Consider the following 20,903-nt stretch of genomic DNA (forward strand, 5'->3'; position numbering starts at 1 on the left):
GCTGCACTAAAAAAAAAAAAAAAAAAAAAAGTTGTCAACGTTAAATCAGTGTAGAGTGAATCAAAAATCCAGATTTCATTATTTTCATAAATACCATTTAAAAATCTAAATGGCATAACATCAATAACATGTTTTCGAAGAATACCTGGAATATGAAATAATAAGTTTTTATTACACAGACATTAGAATAAAACCCCCTCAGTGGGTCATTTAATGCATGTAAGGGTTAATATAATGTGTGTCAGGTGTGAGTGTGGAATTAACCCACATACTGGTAGTGGGAGATAAGCCGATCTCTGGTGAAATCATGTCAGACATTACAACATGGTTCCGTTATTATCGATTAGATATCGTCACATTATAGTCCCATCAGGGTTTAACCTGCTGTACGTTCCACAACACACAACAATAAACCACAGAACCACACCAAAGTGGACTTGAACAACAGGGTGGAGGAGTCCATAAACATCTGATTAAACCGCAGAATCAACTGCACAAACACACCTTCAACTTCATGGATTCATGCAGTTCACTCTGAGATTTGAATCGACATTAAGTCACACTCATTTCTTATGTGAACTGCTCCAAAAGTCCACCTCGCCACGGTGACACATATTGTTACTGTTATCGTTGCCGATAAGTGCAGCCGTTTATAGATGAGGCTGTTACTCAATAAAATCTGACACATTTATCGGACGTCAGAAGGAAATGAGTACAGATGAGTTTAAAATAGCAGATGAAACAATGGTTTTGTGTAGAAAACCAGTGCTGGTGCAGAAAATTTAATGTTTCATGTATTTATAGTTTGCATTAAAGACGAATGTTCAACTGTTTGACATGTAATAGGGCCTACCGTTAACTTAAAAAAGAATTAAACATGTTGATTACTTGTTTTTTTCATGATTTAACCCCCCCCCCCCCCCCCCCCCCCCCCCCCCCGTTATTTTTTATAAATCGCACCCTGGGTCCAGTGGAGAAATAGAAAACTACAGACCTAACACGCTGCTGATTCTGTCAACAGTTACAGATTAAATTATTAGCTCCTCTATGAAAATGTAGTTTTTTATTATTACTATTTTTTTTACAATTGTGTCAAACAGGTACTTTTTAAACTGTGTTTAAAAAAGTTTTGATCTGTTTAACGGCACTTTAAAAAAATATTATTAGTAGTATTATTAATATTATTACGCTTTAAAATGGCAAAAAAAACTAACAAAATAGAATAACCAAGTAATTTCAAGTCTTAAAATGATTTAATTTACAGTCAGTTTTAAGAATTCTACACAAGCAAATTCAGAAGATTTTTTTTGCAGAAAACCAGAGTATTTGATCAAATTTAAGAATATCTGACACATTTCTAGAAGGGCTGTTTTGGGTTCACTGACAGAACTGAAAATAGATTAATATAAACTTTAGTGTCATTTCTTATATTTCTTAGTTTCAAACACATCCATCTGTCTGTTTATTTCCACTTGTACTTTTAAAGGTGCAATTGCCTGTTTTTCCACTTTTTTTCCACGTTTTTCCACTTCTTGTCTTATAATATTTCTTACATGTGTACGTTTGTTGTTGTGCTACTGAAACCTTAATGTCCTGAGGGTTCTGTCCAAAGGACTAATAACGTTCTATCCAATCCAACCTAACCTAAACCAGACAATCCAATCCAATCCAATCCAATCCAATCCAATCTAATCTAATCTAACTGCAGGTTCTTGTAATACTGTAGTGAAATAAAAGTCTAAGTTTGCAGAAACTGTAAATACTCAGAGTTGAATTCCAGACAAACGGAGGTGACCTGAGGTCCAGCTGAGATAATAATAACATGTTCCTTAGGTTTTCACTTTTCTCCCACCAACAACCAACTCACTCTGTAAAAAACAGGTCATCAGGGGGAAAACAACCACAAACTAAACCTTTGCACTGTGTTCATGTATCAGCTGTTAAATAGAGGGAAACATACGACTGGAAAACCCAAAAAGAACTGAGAGAAAAAAAAATAAAACCGGAAAAACTAGAAGGAAGCGTCTGCAGCGACTGGGAACGTGACAAGACACGACTACCGCCCCATATACGACGGGATTACAACTAAATCCAGGAGGAGAATGATAAGTGCGTGTTGAGTCAGGGCTGGACTTTGGTCTCAGCTGGTTCTGGTGTGTGACTTTATCAGAGCTCAGTCAGTTCCAGCAGACGGAGGCTGATCAACCACACTCCTGCTGCGAGCATTCCCATTCACTGGGAGCGGTTTGAAGGGAAAAACTGATTTTTTTTTAAAATAGTCTGGAGAAGCAGCCATGGTCAGCCGGAACTTTAAGAACGTTCTGGTGGTCTCCATCGGGTTCCTGTCCCTGTTCACGGCGTATGGAGGTCTGCAGAGTCTACAGGTATGTGGATGCACTGATGGAGCCCAGGTAGTCCCACTGAGACTATACAAGATGGGGGGGGGGCAAACATACGGTCTGCGGACCAAAACCGGACCGCCAAAGCGTCCAGTCTGACCCCTGGGACCACTTATTTTCAAAACCACTTTAGTTCAGGTTCCACATTCAGACCAATATGATCTAAACTTGATCAGACCAGTAATATAACAACATAATAACCTATAAATAATGACAACTACAAATGTTTCTCTTCAGTGTTCGTGTAAAAAGTAAAATTTCATAAAAAAGTTCACATTTACAAATGATCCTTTCACACAAAATGTGAGTAACCTGAACAAATATGAACAAAATGAAATGTCTGAAGAGAAGTCAGTGTAATTTTACCAATATTCTGACTGTTATTAAATGTTTAGTGTATTTAATATTAAAAAAAAATTCAGATTGTTCATGACATTCACATTTTTAAGTAAACTTTGTAGATGGGAAACACTTTCATCATGTAATTTTACTTGTTTCAAATATGAACCTGAAATATTTAAAGAAAATTAAGTGCAACTTTATCAGTATTCTGCTGTTACTATGCACTGATGAGCCCAGGTAGTCCCACTGATACTATACAACCCAGGTATCAAACATAGGGCCTGTGGACCAAAACCGGACCGCCAAAGGGTCCAGTCTGACCCCTGGGACCCCTTTTTTTCAAAACCACTTTAGTTCAGGTTCCACATTCAGACCAATATGATCTAAACTTGATCAGACCAGTAATATAACAACATAATTACCTATAAATAATGACAACTACAAATGTTTCTCTTTAGTGTTTGTGTAAAAAGTTAAATTTCATAAAAAAGTTCACATTTACAAATGATCCTTTCACACAAAATGTGAATAACCTGAACAAATATGAACAACCTGAAATGTCTGAAGAGAAGTCAGTGTAATTTTACCAATATTCTGCTGTTCCTATGCACTGATGGAGCCCAGGTAGTCCCACTGATACTTTACAACACAGATGTCAAATATACGGCCCACGGACCAAAACCAGATCACCAAAGGGTCCAATCTGACCCCTGGGAGGAATTTAGAAAATGTAGAATTTATATTATTCATATTTTTTTTTCCAAAATCATTTTAGGTCAGGTTCCACATTCAGACCAATGTGATCTAAAGTTGATCAGACCAGTAAAATACTATCATAATAACCTACAATTTTTTCTCTTCTGAGGAGGTAAAATTCCATAAAAAAGTTCACATTTACAAATGATCCTTTCACACAAAATGTGAATAACCTGAACAAACATGAACAAAATGAAATGTCTGAAGTCAGTGTCAATGTCAGTGTAATTTTACCAATATTCTGACTGTTATTAAATGTTTAGTGTATTTAATATTAAAAAAATTTCAGACTGTTCATAATATTCACATTTTTAAGTAAATTCTGTAGATGGGAAACATTTTCATCATGTAATTTTACTTGTTTCAAATATGAACCTGAAATATTTAAAGAAAATTAAGTGTGACTTTACCAGTATTCTGCTGTTACTATGCACTGATGAGTCCAGGTAGTCCCACTGATACTATACAACCCAGGTATCAAACATACGGCCTGTGGACCAAAACCGGACCGCCAAAGGGTCCAGTCTGACCCCTCGGAGGAATTTATAAAATGTAAAATTTATACTTGAGGTGTTAAAAATCATTTTAGTTCACTTTCACAATTCCTAAGGACCGACCCCAAGTTGTTTTTTCTGAGACAGCTACCGAGAGACGCATTAAAGAACGAAGACAAAGAGCTCTTTAAAATTCTTATAATCGCTTCCATACGGCCATTACAGGGAACTGGTTCAAAACTGATGCACCCTGTGAGGATCAGTAACAGCAGAGGAAATCTACTCCATGGAAAGACTGACTTATCAACTGATCAAGGGACATATTTTCATAAAGCGCTGGAGAAAATGTCTGGACTATAAAAAAACACAATGCATAATTATTACTGTGTCATTTACATATTTTGTGTTCAACCAATGACTCCCTAGTTTCTGTTGTACTGTCTGTTGATAAAACGACTAAAAATAAAGTAGAAAAAAAAAAATCATTTTAGTTCAGGTTCCACATTCAGACCAATCTGATCTGAAGTTGATCAGACCAGTGAAATATGATCATAATAACCCAGAAATAAGGACTCCAAATTTTTCTCTTTTGTTTTTGTGTAAAAAGTAAAATTCCATAAAAAAATGACATTGACAAACTATCCTTTCACACAAAATGTGAATAACCTGAACAAATATGAACAACCTGAACTTTTATAATGTGTAGTAGTTTGTGTAGTCATGTTGTACTAGCACATTGAGTGGGTTATTATGAGTGGGTTATTGTGAGTGGGTTATTATGAGTGGGTTATTGTGAGTGGGTTATTATGAGTGAGTTATTGTGAGTGGGTTATTATGAGTGAGTTATTGTGAGTGGGTTATTATGAGTGGGTTATTATGAGTGGGTTATTGTGAGTGGGTTATGGTGAGTGGGTTATGGTGAGTGGGTTATTATGAGTGGGTTATTGTGAGTGGGTTATTATGAGTGGGTTATTATGAGTGGGTTATTGTGAGTGGGTTATTATGAGTGGGTTATTGTGAATGGGTTATTATGAGTGAGTTATTGTGAGTGGGTTATGGTGAGTGGGTTATTATGAGTGGGTTATTATGAGTGGGTTATGGTGAGTGGGTTATTATGAGTGGGTTATTATGAGTGGGTTATGGTGAGTGGGTTATTATGAGTGGGTTTTTGTGAGTGGGTTATTGTTCAGTTGTGGTTTGAGTTGTATAGTCTTATTGTGTCCATGTAGCAGCTGATTTTTGTCACTTTTGCTTCAGTTTGGACATGAAAAATGTAAATTTTTTATGAACATCTACATAAATTAGTAAATTAAATATAGGAAAATAAATGATTTCTGCTGAAAAATGTAATATGCAGAAGATAATGTTATAATAAATGGTGATAAATCACTTAAGAGTTAAATGTTGAGATAAAATTGATGTAGGAGTCGCAAAGTTCTGTTAATATTCTGATTTTTTTTTTCAAAGTCACTTTTTCATACATTTTCTCTGGTTTGATACAATAACCTTTGAATTTATTCTAAGCTTTTTGAACATACCTACACGATTAGTGATGGTATTTGATTTGTCCCTTAAACTCCAGAATACTGAAGTGAATTAAATCAGTTGTTTGTTATATAATATCTTATCTGCTGTAATACAACATCACTAAATATTACGTGTTTCTAGAATATGTGTATGTTTGTGTCGTCATATGATGTCATACTGGAGGTACTACATCACTAGTTCTACTTGGTGTCCTGTTGTGTTCAGAGCAGCCTCAATGCGGAGCAGGGGATGGGCGTGGCCTCCCTCAGCGTCATCTACGCCTCCATCATCATCTCCTCCATGTTCCTCCCTCCCATCATGATCAAGAACCTGGGCTGTAAGTGGACCATCGTAGTGGGCATGGCCTGTTATGTGTCCTACTCCTTTGGAAACCTCTACCCCGGATGGTAAATACACACTACTAATACTAATACTACCAATACTACTACTAATATTACTACTACTAATACTTCATCTTCTACCTTCATCTCCTCCTCCTCCTCCTTCGTCTTCTACCTTCATGTCCTCCTCCTCCTTCATCTTCTACTCTCATCTCCTCCTCCTCCTCCTCCATCTTCTACTCATCTCCTCCTCCACCTTCTACCTTCATGTCCTCCTCCTCCTTCGTGTCCTCCTTCATCTTCTACTCTCATCTCCTCCACCTTCTACCTTCATGTCCTCCTCCATCTTCTACCTTCATGTCCTCCTCCTCCCTGTCCTCCTCCTCCTCCTCCATCTTCTACTCATCTCCTCCTCCATCTTCTACCTTCATGACCTCCTCCTCCCCTCCATCTCCTACCTTCATGTCCTCCTCCTTCATCTTCTACCTTCATGTCCTCCTCCTCTTTCCTGTCCTCCTCCTCCTCCATCTTCTACTCTCATCTCCTCCTCCATCTTCTACTCTCATCTCCTCCTCCATCTTCCACCTTCATGACCTCCTCCTCCTCCACCTTCATCCTCTACCTTCATGTCCTCCTCCTCTTTCCTGTCCTCCTCCTCCTCCTCCTCCATCTTCTACTCTCATTTCCTCCTCCATCTTCTACTCTCATCTCCTCCTCCATCTTCCACCTTCATGACCTCCTCCTCCTCCACCTTCATCCTCTACCTTCATGTCCTCCTCCTCTTATACATTCATGTCCTCCTCCATTTTGAACCTTCATGTCCTCCTCCATCTTCTACCTTCATGACCTCCTCCCCCTCCATCTTCTACCTTCATCTCCTCCTCTTATACATTCATGTCCACCTCCTCCATCTTGAACCTTCATGTCCTCCTCCTCCTCCATCTTCTACTCTCATCTCCTCCTCCTCCATCTTCTACCTTCATCTCCTCCTCCATCCTTCTCCTCCTCCTTCCTGTCCTCTTCCTCCTTCATCTTCTACCTTCATGTCCTCCTCCTCTTTCTCTTTCTTTCACTATCCTCTGTCTCCCTACCATCTTCTACACCTTTAACTCTTTTCTTCTCACATCAGTCCTGACACTTTTCTCCAACTGTTCCATCCTTCCTGAATCTCCTCTTCACCTCCCCTCACCAACCTCCTCACTGCTCCCAACACTTGACTCTAACCCCTGTGCATCTGTCTAATGACCCCGGAGCCAAAACTGTACAACAAACTGCTCTAAAATCATCATATATCAACATTTTTTCTGCTTTGTTTCTGCATAAATCACTAAAAAACAACTTCAGCTCCACTCAAAATCACCAAACTCATTTTCAGGATTTTAACCCTGCACCCGTTTGTCCTTCAGGTACACCCTCATCCCCACCTCCGTCATCCTTGGTCTGGGGGGTTCGCCGCTGTGGTCGGCCAAATGCGCCTACCTGACCATCTCTGGGAACCTCCAGGGCGCCGCCGAGGGCAAACGGGGCTCGGACATCATCAACCAGTACTTCGGCATCTTCTTCTTCATCTTCCAGTCGTCGGCCGTGTGGGGAAACCTCATGTCGTCGCTCATCTTTGGACAGGACACCAAATTAGGTAGAAGCACAAGCGACTTTAAGCATTTACATCCATTTCATTTCCTACCTTGAGCCATGCACAAAAAACTGCTATAAAACCATGTACTTTTTCTGCTTCAATCTCTTAAACCACTTCAGCTCTGTTCAAAACTACCAAAAGTTCAATCATGTTCACAATTTTAACCCTTTCAATGTCAGTTTGAGTACATGACGCCACTTGTTTTATTAAAAAAAAAAAAACAGGACCAATGGTCCTGTATCTTACCGGCCAAATTCAAAGCTTTGGGAAATGTATCCAGATCCATTTATTCTCCCCCAGTTCTGTGTATTTATTCTATTTCAGAAATAGTCCATGTTTTGCTCATATTCCAATCAGATCTGTAAAAAATTCAAATTCCAACTTGATATCATTGATACTGATTTATTGGAACAATCCACTTCCTATCTGTTCTAATGGGAACATTTTTCAAAGTCACACCAAATCCAGAATCAGATCCAGATCCAAATAGTTTCAATCCCTTGTGTTGACATCATCATACAGAAGCTGTATACCAAGTTTGAAGTCAATCAGAACTGGAGTTTGGGAGGAAAAGATGATTGAAATGTTTTCCCCATAAGAGCCCATGTGAAATTTTCTGTCAGTTCCAGATTCAGAAGAAGATCCTGATCAGCATGTGGACATTATGTTTGGGTCATCTCCCCATCAGGGCTGGACTGGAGACATTTACACTGGATATCACTTATATTTACTGAGTTACTGCATCCATCCACTTCCTATCTCTTATAATGGGGACATTTTTCAAAGTGGCACCAAATCCAGAATCAGATCCACATCCAAATAATTTCACTAACTTTTGATGACATCATCATAAAGAAGCTGTATATCAAGTTTGAAGTCAATCGGAAGTCTAGTTTCAGAGAAGAAGATGATTGAAATTTTTGTAACAGACGACAGACGATGACGCTGGACTGATATTTTTACTGAAAATTGGTCAAAGTGTCTCACAGTTACAACATAAGTGAGCCACTTTGACCAGTTTTCAGTAAAAATATCAGTTTTACATCTCAGTTTAAATGTGATTCTCTCCATAACACATACAGTTGGATTTTTTTACGGTCTTTTTTTGCCGTACAGGACCACCCAGCCATGCAATAACTGACATGTGACATGTCATGTTAAGGAAACAGTCGTATTTAATAGTGTTATTTTTCATCCTTTGCTCTTAGTTTTCCATCTGGTGGTCCAAAACAAACCCATCAGTGGACCAGGTCTGAATGAGCTCAATCTCTCTGTGAATAAAACAGGGCGTGGGTCCACGAGCGTCGATAGTGTCGATGTGCAGTTGATTATTTTATGGCGTCTTATCAGCATGTGGACAATCACTGGCACCTGCTGAGGAGCAGTTCTTGGAACAGGACGCAGCTTTTAAAACTGTTTCCGTCCTGACTTTGGACGCATTGTAAACATACTCAGATTTTTATACTCCAACATTTTAATGTTTACAACGTGTTAAAGCTGCAGGAGCTGAAGTAAAACTGAAAATGGCATTCAGCTTTAAAGTACTTTGAGGTTTCTGTTTTAATATGAGAAGAAAAATTTGTTGCAGCCAAAAAGTCAGTATTACATGACTTGCATTTGAGAATACCCACATTATTTCTACCTAAATTAAATAGTTCCAATGTCCCTCTATGTCAGCGGAAAGTTCGATCAAGAATCAGTGAGTTGAATTTGTGAAGTTGTCCATGTTCCAGTTCTGTGGTCTGGATGCAGATCAGTCTCCCAATAGAAGTGGGTGGTACTTTTACTGGAGGAGAACTCAACTAATTCAGTCCAAGTCCATATATGACTTCTATCAGTGATCAATAGGAACTATATTGATAACTGTAACCACTTACATGTTATAAACCATCAAAATATGGACCATTATAAGTAAAGGCACATTTTTAATATTACAAAAATTAGTCAAAAGTTCAAAAATCTAAATTTCTCAAAATTGGTACCTAACTTTGTGACATTGTCCCATGGAAGACCCATAAAAAACTGAAATGAATCTGACCAGTAGTTTCAGAGAAAAAGATGGTTGAAATCTAAACACTGGTGACCTTGAGTTTGACCCTTCAAGGTCACACAAGGTCAAAGGTCAAGGACCTAAATGAAAGTCCACATATGACTTCGATCAGCGATCAATAGGAACTATATTAATATCTGTAATTATTTACATGTTATAAAGCATCAAAATATGGACCATTAGAAGAAAAGGCAAACTTTTTATATTTCGAAAATTTGTCAAAAATTCAAAAATCTAAATTTCTCAAAACTGATAAACTTTGTGACATTGTTCCAAAGAAGATACATGAAAAAACCTGGAATGAATCCGACCTCAGAGAAGATGTTTGAAGAAACTGCCAACAAAGATGATGACGTCCTGAGCTACTAACGAGTTGAAACCTGTGAAATGACTCATTTTTTTTTGTTTTTTTTGTTTGACAGCAAATATCACGGCGGAGCAGCTGCAGACCTGTGGAGCGGCTGACTGTGGCCTGGATATCAGCTCCAACAGCACCACCTCCAGGCCGGCACAGTCACTGGTCTGGACGCTGGTCGGATGCTACATCGGTAACCTTTGACCCCCAAACCAGACTCAGCCCTGGTTGTTTTTGTTTCTATGGATAAATGTCATAACATACACATGACAGATGGAAAATAGACATGCAATAATTCAGATCAGTCCCTTTTAAAACACTTCATTTATCATAAACATAACAGAAAACATGTATGACTGTTAGATCACTATTTTACATTTTCATAATCATCATCTCTATTCACCTGTATAAAAACTGGTGAAACCAAGAGAAATAACAGTTTAATTTATCACTGTTTCCACATTATTTTCCATCTTTGACTGGTTTCCCTTGTTTAATATTTCAGTTACATTAAGTCTGCCCACATAACTTTATTTATGATCCATTTTGGCCTCACCACACAGTTTGTTTCTATTTTGTTACATAGTTAAAGCAATATTTTTTATGCTTTTTTCAGTATAAATTCCTAAAATCAATTAAAATCTGCTCAAAATGACCAAAAGTTTAATTGTTTTCAGAATTTTAACCCTTTTAATGACAGTTTGAATATATGTCACTGTTATTTATGGAAAAAAAAGATTAAAGAGATTAAAAAATATGCTCTTTTTTTCCCTAAATCAGTGCAGCTGTTTTTTGACATCTGGTTGAACTGAGCGTGTACACGGTCAAAAAAAAAGAAAAAAATGGCCAACAAAATGAACAAAGTAGCCAAAGTGATCAATAAAATGAAGAAAAATGAATAATAAACCAACCAAATAATGAGTAACATTAAGAAAATAAGCCACAAACTGAACAAAATTGAAGATAAAATAATCAAATGAAAAACAAAATGTGGAAAAATAAACAATATAAGCAACTAAATGAACAAAAACAAATACAACATTTACAAAATACTAAATAACATGAAAAATACACAAAAAAGAACTAAACAAGTAGGCCTATTTGAATTTGGTCCCAGTAGTTTGTGTTTTTGGACTACTTTTTACTAAATCCCTCCAGCTGCTCTTTGACACCTGGTTGAACTCCAAAAAGCAGTTCCAAGGTCAAAACTCAGTAAAAACACAGTAAAAAAAACAAAAACAAAAGAAAAGCACCACAACACTGGAAACAACAGTAAAAACATAAAACTACAAAGCAAAAAGGTGTAAAAACAAAGCGCAAACTGACTATTTTCATATTGAGTCCAATTCTACAGGTAGCAGGGGATGAACTGAAAAAGGTAGAAAAATAAACAATATAAGCAACTAAATGAACAAAAACTAATAAAATATTAACAAAATACTAAACAACATGAAAAAATACACACAAAAAAAGAACTAAAATGAAGTTACAAAAAAAAGGAAGAAAATAAGCGACTAGTATTTGAATTTGGTCCCAGTAGTTTTTGTTTTTGGACTATTTTTTTCTAAATCAGTTCATCTGCTTTTTGACACCTGGTTGAACTGCAAAAACCAGTTACACGGTCAAAACTAGAGCTGCAAGCGATTAATCAATCAGGTGCTTGAAGCAAACGCAAAAATTCACGATTTGATTAATCGACTTGAACTGATTAAAGGGAAATATTCTATTGCAGTTTTCCTGAATTGAAGCTTCTTTGTGCGTCACAATAAGTGTCCGTGTGAAACACAACCGTGGAACCAATGTTTAACAGCAGAAAAATGAAGGAAACAAAGCTTTGTTTCAGGAGAACTGTGGTTGAAGGATTTTTCTGGATCACTTTGAGTCGATTAATCAGTTACAGCTCTAAACTCAATAAAAAAAAATTTTAAAAAAAAACAAAAGGAAAATCACTACAACACTGGAAACAACAGTGAAAACTACAAGGAAAATGATGAAAAAACAAACAAAAAAAACTTTATTTTTATAGTGAGTCGGTTTCATTCACTGCTCTGTTTTACCCCCCATTCCACAGGCGGTGTGTGTGTGTGGGGGGGGGGGGGTGAACTGAGCATGCTCAGATGTCTATGGAAAGAACAAGGCCTACTCCATGGGTCGGCAACCTTTGCTATCTAAAGAGCTATTTTAGGACCGAAATAGAAAAAAAAATGTGTCTGGAGTCAAAAGATATCCTTATGTGTTTAACTGCAATCCAAGTTTCAGTGCATTTACAGAACTACGAATAAATTACAGAACTAAACTAAAGAAAACGGTTAAATCTGTCATCATTATGTTGTTATAAAATAAAAAGTCGTCTTGTTTTAGTATCACTACAACTACTACTTTTTCATTCATTTGGAGTGTAGTTACATTTTTACAACTGCATAAGATCAGAATAACTTTATGTTTGCAAAAGTAATATCAAACTGTGTTAAAAAAAAAAAAAAAAAAAGAACTGTTTCCATGTTTTTTGACAAAGCCACTTGAAAAGGGCCGAAGATCCAAAAGTGGGCCAGGAGCCTCAGGTTGCCCACCCCTGGTCTGTTCTATCTGCATGTTTTCACATTCTTCCTTTTGAGCCAATGGTTAAATTTCTCTGAATATTTCAAATAAATCCTACATTCAGAACGCTCACCACAGACACGTCAGGGGTTAAAGGGTTAAGTGTCCATATTTGATCTTCAGGGGTTCCTCAGACCTACACAAAGCCTCTGTAAAGCTGACGCCCCCCCTCCTTCCACCCTCCTTTCTTTCCCGTCCTCACCTGTGGTCCTTCCTCCAGGCGTGGGCGTGCTGGCCATCCTCATCGTGGCCATATTCCTGGACAACATCGACCGGGAACAGGTCAGCCAGTTCCGTGGGAACCGTGAACCATTCTGCCACACCTTCATGGCCACGTTCCGTCTGCTGAAGGACTGGAGGCTGCTGACGCTCATCCCTCTGACCATGTACAGCGGCTTCGAGCAGAGCTTCCTGTCTGGAGAGTACACCAAGGTCCCAAACAACTAAACCCATGTGTTTATGCACTCAGCTGCAGACACTTTCAGTAGATCTAGTTTGAATTTGTAAACTTCACTTTGGTGTTTGATTTCAGTTTAGTTCCTTTATTTTTACTGAACCGAGAATTGTTTTTGGTTCAATGTGTTTCTTTTTTTGTTAACACTTTAGCAGTAGAACTATAGGTTAAATTCATACCAGATTGGGTTTATAGATTGCCAGTGACCCAGAACAGATGTGATTACATTTTGGGAAAAAGAGGTCAAAGCTAAAAATTTTTGAGGAATTTTTTAAAATCTACTTTTTCTCCATTTACTTACAATGGGCGAAATTTGTCTATGCTGACATCAGCACCAGGGCTGTGTATTGGCAAAAATCTGGTAATACGATACAAATCACAATACTAGGATCACGATACAATATATCACAATATATCATGATACTGTTAAAAAGAACATTTTTTTGGTTTCTTTTTTAAAAATTATTATTTCCTTGAAGAATTGAATTCCAGCAGAAATCTGCACAAATACTAAACACATTTTATTTGATCACAACAGGATCTAATGTTATATCATAAAATGTTCCTGTGTTCAAACTGAAATTCTGTTTTACAGACATTACAGTTTCAGATCCTGTTCAAATGTTCAGATTCTATTAGTTCACAACTAACATCAGAACAGGATTTTTGTGCGATTCCAACAAAGGAACTAACATTATTTAATAGATTCATTCATTCATTTTCTGAACCCGCTCTATCCTCACTAGGGTCACGGGGGTCTCTTGGAGCCTATCCCAGCTACACAGGGGCGAAGGCGGGGTACACCCTGGACAAGTCGCCAGTTCATCGCAGGGCTGAACATATAGAGACAAACAATCACTCTCACATTCACACCTTATTTAATAGAGTGTTAAATAATAACGAATAAAACATAAACAAAAGAGAAAAACAAAAAAACAAAAATGAACCTCCACAATATCTGCATTTGAATAAATACCTAAAAATATCGATATAGTACTGTGAAAGGAAATATTGCGATATATTGCAGAACCGATATTTTCTTACAGTCCTAATCAGCACATGGATAGACATGATGACATCAGCTGGATCGATCCCAAAATAAGCTCCAATACGTGCGAGGGGTGGGGTATGTGGGTTGTGCCTGGATCCACTTGTTTATTTTTTCTTTCTGATTTGACTAGTTTTATTTTTATTTTATTTTTTTTATTTATTCATTTCCAATATGCAAAGAAACAAAATAAACAACTACACCTTCTATAACTTCTATGATTTAAGAGGTTCTAGAATTTGGAGTTGTGATTCTTCATAGTTCAGGTTCCACATTCAGCCCAATTCGATCTGAAGTGGGCCGGACTAGTAAAATAATAGCATTATAGTCTATAAATAATGACAACTCCAAATGTTTCTCCTTCTTTTAGCAAAAAACAACACACAAAAAATGTTAAATTATGAAAATATTTACATTTACAAACTATTTAAACAAAAAAGATGTGAATAACCTGAAAAAACTGAAATTTCTTAACAGAAATAAATGAATTTTAGCATTACTACGTGTGCATTACAGATCAGATCTATAAAAGGCACAAAACATTTAATAACTGGCAGAATATTGTTCGTTTGTTTCTTTTGAACATGCAAAGAAACAAAATCAAACAAAACGAAGCCAATTAAGACAAAAACAATATAACATTTAAATGAACAGAATCTATCTTCCAGTATATACAAGTCTGAGTTCTGCACGGTCGAAAAGGAGTAGGAAGAAGTATAAACTTATTTAATCCTTCCGTCTTAGTTTTATTTAATTTTACATTTTAAGTCATTATGAAAAAATAAAAAAGGTAAGACCATAAAAATGGAAGATATCAAAAACTAGACACTTCTGTGTGTTTTAATGGCAGTTGGAAAACAAGCTGCAGGTGCATTTACTGCCACCTACTGGACTGGAGTGTGGAGATTTAGCAGATTTGGCCTGGAAAAAAAAAACAAAAAACAAATAAATTTAAAAAACAACAACAACAAACCTCTTCATTAATCCTGTTGCTCTAAAAGGGGGGGGGGGGTCAAACTCATTTTAGTTCAGGTTCCACATTCCGTTCAATTGTGATCTCAAGTAAAATAATAGCATAATAACCTAGAAATGATGACTCCACATTGAAATCAATAGTTCATTGTAAAAAGTCCATATCAGATCAGTATCGGCAAAACCAATTTCAAAAAAAAAAAAAAAATCGGATCGGAAGCAATAAAATCCAGATCGGGACGTCACTGCCTCAACCTGACCTTGGGTGACTCACTACTCCCTCTAGTGGTCCCATAAATCACTGGAAATAAATTCTCTTCATATCTCTACAATCCAAACTAGCATCAGCTCTTTATTTTACATTTTAGGTCATTTTTTTATATTTTAATGGTATAAATACTGCATAAAGACGCTTTAAGATAAAAAATCATTCACAGATTTATCTCTTGTGTTTTATTTTCCAGAACTACGTGACGTGTGCTTTGGGAATCCACTTTGTCGGCTTTATAATGATGTGTTTCGGTGCCGCCAACTCACTCTGTTCTTTCCTGTTCGGGAGGTTGGCCAGGTACACCGGCAGGGCGGCGCTCTTCTTCTTCGGTAAAGTCACTCTGTTCATCACACTGTAAAGAAACTGTTACGTTACGGTTACAGCCGTCTGTTGATAACACGTCGACCACATCTGAATGAATCTGATCACATGGAAAAGCTGTGTTGAACCCAGTGTTAGGTTTAATTATGGGTAAAAATAAAGGATTCTATGATTTAAGAGGTTCCACAGGTTCCACATTCAGTCTAATTTGATCTGAAGCGGGCCGGACTAGTAAAATAACAGCATAATAGTCTATAAATAATGACAACTCCAAATGTTTCTCTTTCTTTTAGCAGAAAAAAAGAAGTTAAATTATGAAAATATTTACATTTACAAACTATCCAAACTAAAAAGATGTGAATAAGCTGAAAAAACTGAAATTTCTTTAGAGAAATAAGTGCATTTTAACAATATTATACCTCAAATTATCATTTATACATGTGCATTATGGATCAGATGTACAAAGGCACAAAATATTTAGTAACAGACAGAATATTGTTAAAATTACACTTAATTTTTTTAGACATTTCAGGCTGTTCATATCTGTTTTATTGCTCAAGGATATTTTCAGAATTTATTGTTATTTTTTTTGCACTAAAACAAAAAGAAGAATTTGGAGTTGTTGCCAGACTAGTAAAATAATAGCATAATAGTCTATAAATTTTTTTTTTTTTCTTTTTATTATTTTGTTAAGAGAAATAAGTGCATTTTAATGATATTATGCCTCAAATTATCATTTACACATGTGTATTATGGATCAGATCTACAAAGGCACAAAAAGTTCAGGAACAGGCAGAAAATTATTAAAATTACACTTAATTTTCTTTCGACATTTCAGGTTGTTCACATCTGTTTTATTCTTAAAGGATAGTTTGTTAATGTAAATATTACCAGCATTTATTTTTTATTTTTTTGCACTAAAAGAGAAGAACCTGGAGATGTTATTGTTTATAGTTCAGGTTCCACATTCAGTCCAATTTGATCTGAAGTGGGCCAGACGAGTAAAATAATAGTATAATAACCTATAAATAATGACAACTCCAAATGTTTCTTTCTTTTAGCACAAAAAAAAACAAGTTAAATTATTAAAATATTTACATTTACAAACTATCCAAACAAAAAAGATGTAAATAACCTGAAAAAACTGAAATTTCTTAAGAGAAATAAGTGCATTTTAACAATATTACGCCTCAAATGATCATTTATACAAGATTAATTTGTAAATGTCAACTTTTCTACGGAATTTTACTTTTTCATTCATTTGTTTATTTCGAGCATTTACAGAATACATGTGAGTTCAGAATTCCAAAATCATTCATTTACATTCAAAAAGGAGTGGGAAGAAGAAAAATTTATTTAATCCCACCTCCATTCTCATCATCAAATAATTTAACATCCTTGATATGTACAGCAAGTTTGTGTTTTGTGTAGGAATTTAGGGTAGGCTGAAGAATGGGAATAGGGGGCGGGAAATTGTAAGTTAACCTTTATCTTGCTCCTTTTTGAATGTTGGACTTTCTTTTATATAATCCTTTGGTTGTTTAGCTATAATGCAAATTCGAAATAAACAAAAAAACAAACGTAATATTTTCAATACTCACTCCTGTCCTTAGACTTCAATCCAGAATAATGAATAAAATTGGGGAATACCAAATTAGAATAAACTCATTCAACAGTGTTTACATTATAGAACCAAACTTTTTACACAAAAACAAAGGAGAAAAATGTGCAGTTGTCATTATTTATAGGTTATCATGATAGTATTTTTCTGGTCTAATCAACTTTAGATCATATTGGTCTGTAAGTGAAAAAAGTCTTAAGAAAAATAAGTGTATTTTTTACCAATATTCTGCTTGTTATTAAATGTTTTGTATATTAGTAGATCCACTGTGATCTGTACGTTATAATGTGCATGTGGAAATGATAAACTGAGGTAGAATATTGGTAAAATTACACTTATTTTTAAGACATTTCAGGTTATTCATGTTCTTCACCCTTTTAAGGAAACTTTGTAGATGTAACGGTTTTCTTCCTGTAATTGTACTTTTTTCACTGTTATTATTTTACTGGTTCTGATCCACTTTGGATCACATTGGGCTGAATGTAGATCCTGTTCGTCACCCCTGGACTCGACGATGTTTACACGGTATTTACGAAAGCGATAAAATTGCTCTGGTCACATTTAAGAACAGATCAGGGTTCAGGTTTAAATATTAACAAAGCAGTGGGTAATCACTTATCACATCTTTATGAACTGTTTCTGTGATAGAAGAAGCCCTGGTGTCTTTTCTCGGACCTCATCATCTGCTTTTAGGGCCTAAATAAAACTGTGAACCAACTCATAAAAGCTGAACGGTGGCGTCATCAAAACCAGCAGGAGGGAAAACATTTACAAGAACACAGAACTGGACATTAGAGATCCAGTGGGTAAGCAGAAGTCCAGGATGTTCAAGTCATTTCAGTTCAGGTTCCACATTCAGACCAATATGATCTAAAGGGCGGGGTCAAGGGGCGTCGCAGATGGACCGCCCACTACTGTTTGATTCATAACTTTTGAACCAGACAAGTTTACGACAAATATTCCACAGAATTCTAAAGGTCTAAATGTCATCTTAACCCTTTCATGCACAAATTATGACAACCATAGTCAAGATTTTTTTCTTTCTTCTTGTTTTAATCCCCCCCTCAGGCATGAAAAAAAAGCAATTGAGTTTTTTTTTTTAATGAAGTTACAAAAATGTCCATGCGTTTAATTTTTTGAAGTAACAAAACGTGTTTTAAAAAAAACCCAATATAAGAAAGTGAGATAAAAACAAATGAAAAGATTTTAGTCCTACTAATCTGATGTTTTCTCACATTTTAACATATTCTGCTGCTAGTTATTACTCACTTCATGGAGGTAATATGCAAAAAAAAAAAAAAAACTTTTTGTCTAACAAATAACAACTGATTTAGACTAAAACATGTTAGTGCAGGTCAGGTTTATCAAGAACAGCAAAGTTACAGTAATGGGATGAATTGCAGTTTATGGGATGATGTATAAGCGCCCACTGTGTTGGCTGAACTAAAACAACAAAACCCATGAATATACAAGAGAACAGCTGGAGAATAATTGTCCACTGAAGTGACCACTATGCATGAAAGGGTTAAATATACTCTAAGGGCAAAATTTTGTTTCAAATATTTTTAAATGAAAAATATCCAAAACTACTGCGTCAAAAATGTACGTCAATTTTTTTGCAAGAATTCCAAAGTTCTCCAAAGTGAAGTTCCTCTGACATTTTCATCCTCAAATGTATTCAGTGTAAAACTTAAACCCTTTATTTTACAACCCAACAACTGGTTAGAGGAAAAAAAATATTTGCTCAAACCGAAATAGAAAGAGTTTGGAAAAGTGGCAGCATCACAGATGGACAACAAAAGGAAATATTAAATTACACATTTTTTACTTCAATTATCAATATCATATACATTTTCTTTTTATTTTTACAATATTTACAACATGCACATAATGTTAACATTATATTCAAATGTATTTTGTATAAATATATGCATTTATTAATTTATAATATATCAAATATCACTGTATTTGGAATAAATGTAGTTTATGGGAGTTTATAAAATGAACCCAAAACTTTGTCACTTTCCAAACATTCACACTCATAAAACTCCCCAATTTTTTTTTCACAAATTTTTTCTCATTTCAAAATACATTTTCCTGAAAATATAAGTAATTACCAACTCAAAAATACACATTTGCATGTGTAGATTATTGTAATTTCCTTTTATTGACCAGATGTTAACCTTCCCTTGACTTCACCCTAAAGTGGATCAGACCAGTAAAATAATAACATAATGAGCTCTAAATAATGACAACTACAAATATTTATCTTTTAGTATGAAAAAATTTAATTACATTATGAACATGTTTATAATTACAAACCATCCTTTCACAAAAAATGTCAACAACCTGAATCTGAAATGTCTATTTCAATACAATGTCTGAGTTTATCGTTTGACTATTTCCTAATTCAGAATCATCTGAACATTTTATTAATCCCAGAGGGGAAATTATTGTGTGTTACAGTCGCTCCATTCAAGTAGAATAAAAAGTAGCAGGATAGAAATTATAAATGCAACAAAAAAGAAAAAAATATATAAAATTATACATAAAGCTCTAAATATATAGAAACATATATAAATAAATAAATAAACATACATACATCTAATATATATAAAAAACACTCTATTAAGAACAGCAATTTGTACAATATGTACTGGACAATATATTATCAATATAACTAAAGAAATATACATTAAGTGTGCAAAAATATTGCTGTGTGGCAAGGTTATAATAGTTTTGGATTTTTAATTATAGTTTAGTTTTAATTAGTTTTGACTTTTTTTTCTCTTATTCAGTTAGTTTTAATTAGTTTTTAGAGCAGGTTTGTTAGTTTTTATTAGTTATCGTTTTTTTCTGAATGCTTAGTTTTAGTTTAGTTTAGTTTAGTTTTAGTATTAGTTTTAGTTATTTCATATATTTTATCTTCCTCATCATCCTATTCAAAGAAATTAGTGAGGCGTGGATATGTGTTACCCTGGACACTTTATTTGGGGGTCGGGTTAGGGCGGCTCATGGACTGAGCAGAGACACAATGTACCGTACAATGTATAAATTCCCTATAGCAGGTTGAGGTGGGGTGCAATCCATACACAACGTCACTTACGTGAAACAATGCGAAGATGTGCAAAGCATGAGAGGAGATGCACAAAGCAGCCAGCAGTTAAAGCAGATAGAAACATATTATAAACCAGCTAACCAGCAGTTAAAGCAGATAGAAACATATATAAACCAGCTAACCAGCAGTTAAAGCAGACAGAAACATATATAAACCAGCTAACCAGCAGTTAAAGCAGACAGAAACATATATAAACCAGCTAACCAGCAGTTAAAGCAGATAGAAACATATATAAACCAGCTAACCAGCAGTTAAAGCAGATAGGAACATATTATAAACCAGCTAACCAGCAGTTAAAGCAGATAGAAACATATAAAATAAACCAGCTAACCAGCAGTTTAAAGCAGACAGAACATATATAAACACGCTAACCAGCAGTTAAAGCAGACAGAAACATATATAAACCAGCTAACAGCAGTTAAAGCAGACAGAAACATATATAACCAGCTAACCAGCAGTTTAAAGCAGATAGAAAACATATATAAACCACTTATAAACATATATAACCCAGTTCCTCATCAGTAAACCACACCTTAGCAGATCTCTCATCTCTTAATCATCTCCAGTTCCATTATTAGCCAACTTTGCTTCAGTTCAGTT

The 20,903-nt window shown here is 35.5% G+C and overlaps 1 protein-coding gene across 1 annotated transcript in view; it reads left to right on the plus strand.

Annotated features, from left to right (window-relative positions):
* Nucleotides 1-2,294: 2,294 nt before the first annotated feature.
* LOC115415248 (protein unc-93 homolog A-like) overlaps nucleotides 2,295-20,903 on the plus strand; it is a 28,333-nt gene continuing 9,724 nt past the window's right edge. The window contains exons 1-6 of the mRNA XM_030128760.1: nucleotides 2,295-2,384; nucleotides 5,744-5,925; nucleotides 7,266-7,495; nucleotides 9,968-10,093; nucleotides 12,719-12,930; nucleotides 15,437-15,572. Of these exons, the coding sequence (XP_029984620.1) occupies nucleotides 2,295-2,384; nucleotides 5,744-5,925; nucleotides 7,266-7,495; nucleotides 9,968-10,093; nucleotides 12,719-12,930; nucleotides 15,437-15,572 (976 nt within the window). The remainder of the gene's footprint in view (nucleotides 2,385-5,743; nucleotides 5,926-7,265; nucleotides 7,496-9,967; nucleotides 10,094-12,718; nucleotides 12,931-15,436; nucleotides 15,573-20,903) is intronic.

The sequence above is a fragment of the Sphaeramia orbicularis genome, chromosome 24 (assembly GCF_902148855.1).
Source record: "Sphaeramia orbicularis chromosome 24, fSphaOr1.1, whole genome shotgun sequence".
Classification (NCBI taxonomy): Eukaryota; Metazoa; Chordata; class Actinopteri; order Kurtiformes; family Apogonidae; genus Sphaeramia; species Sphaeramia orbicularis.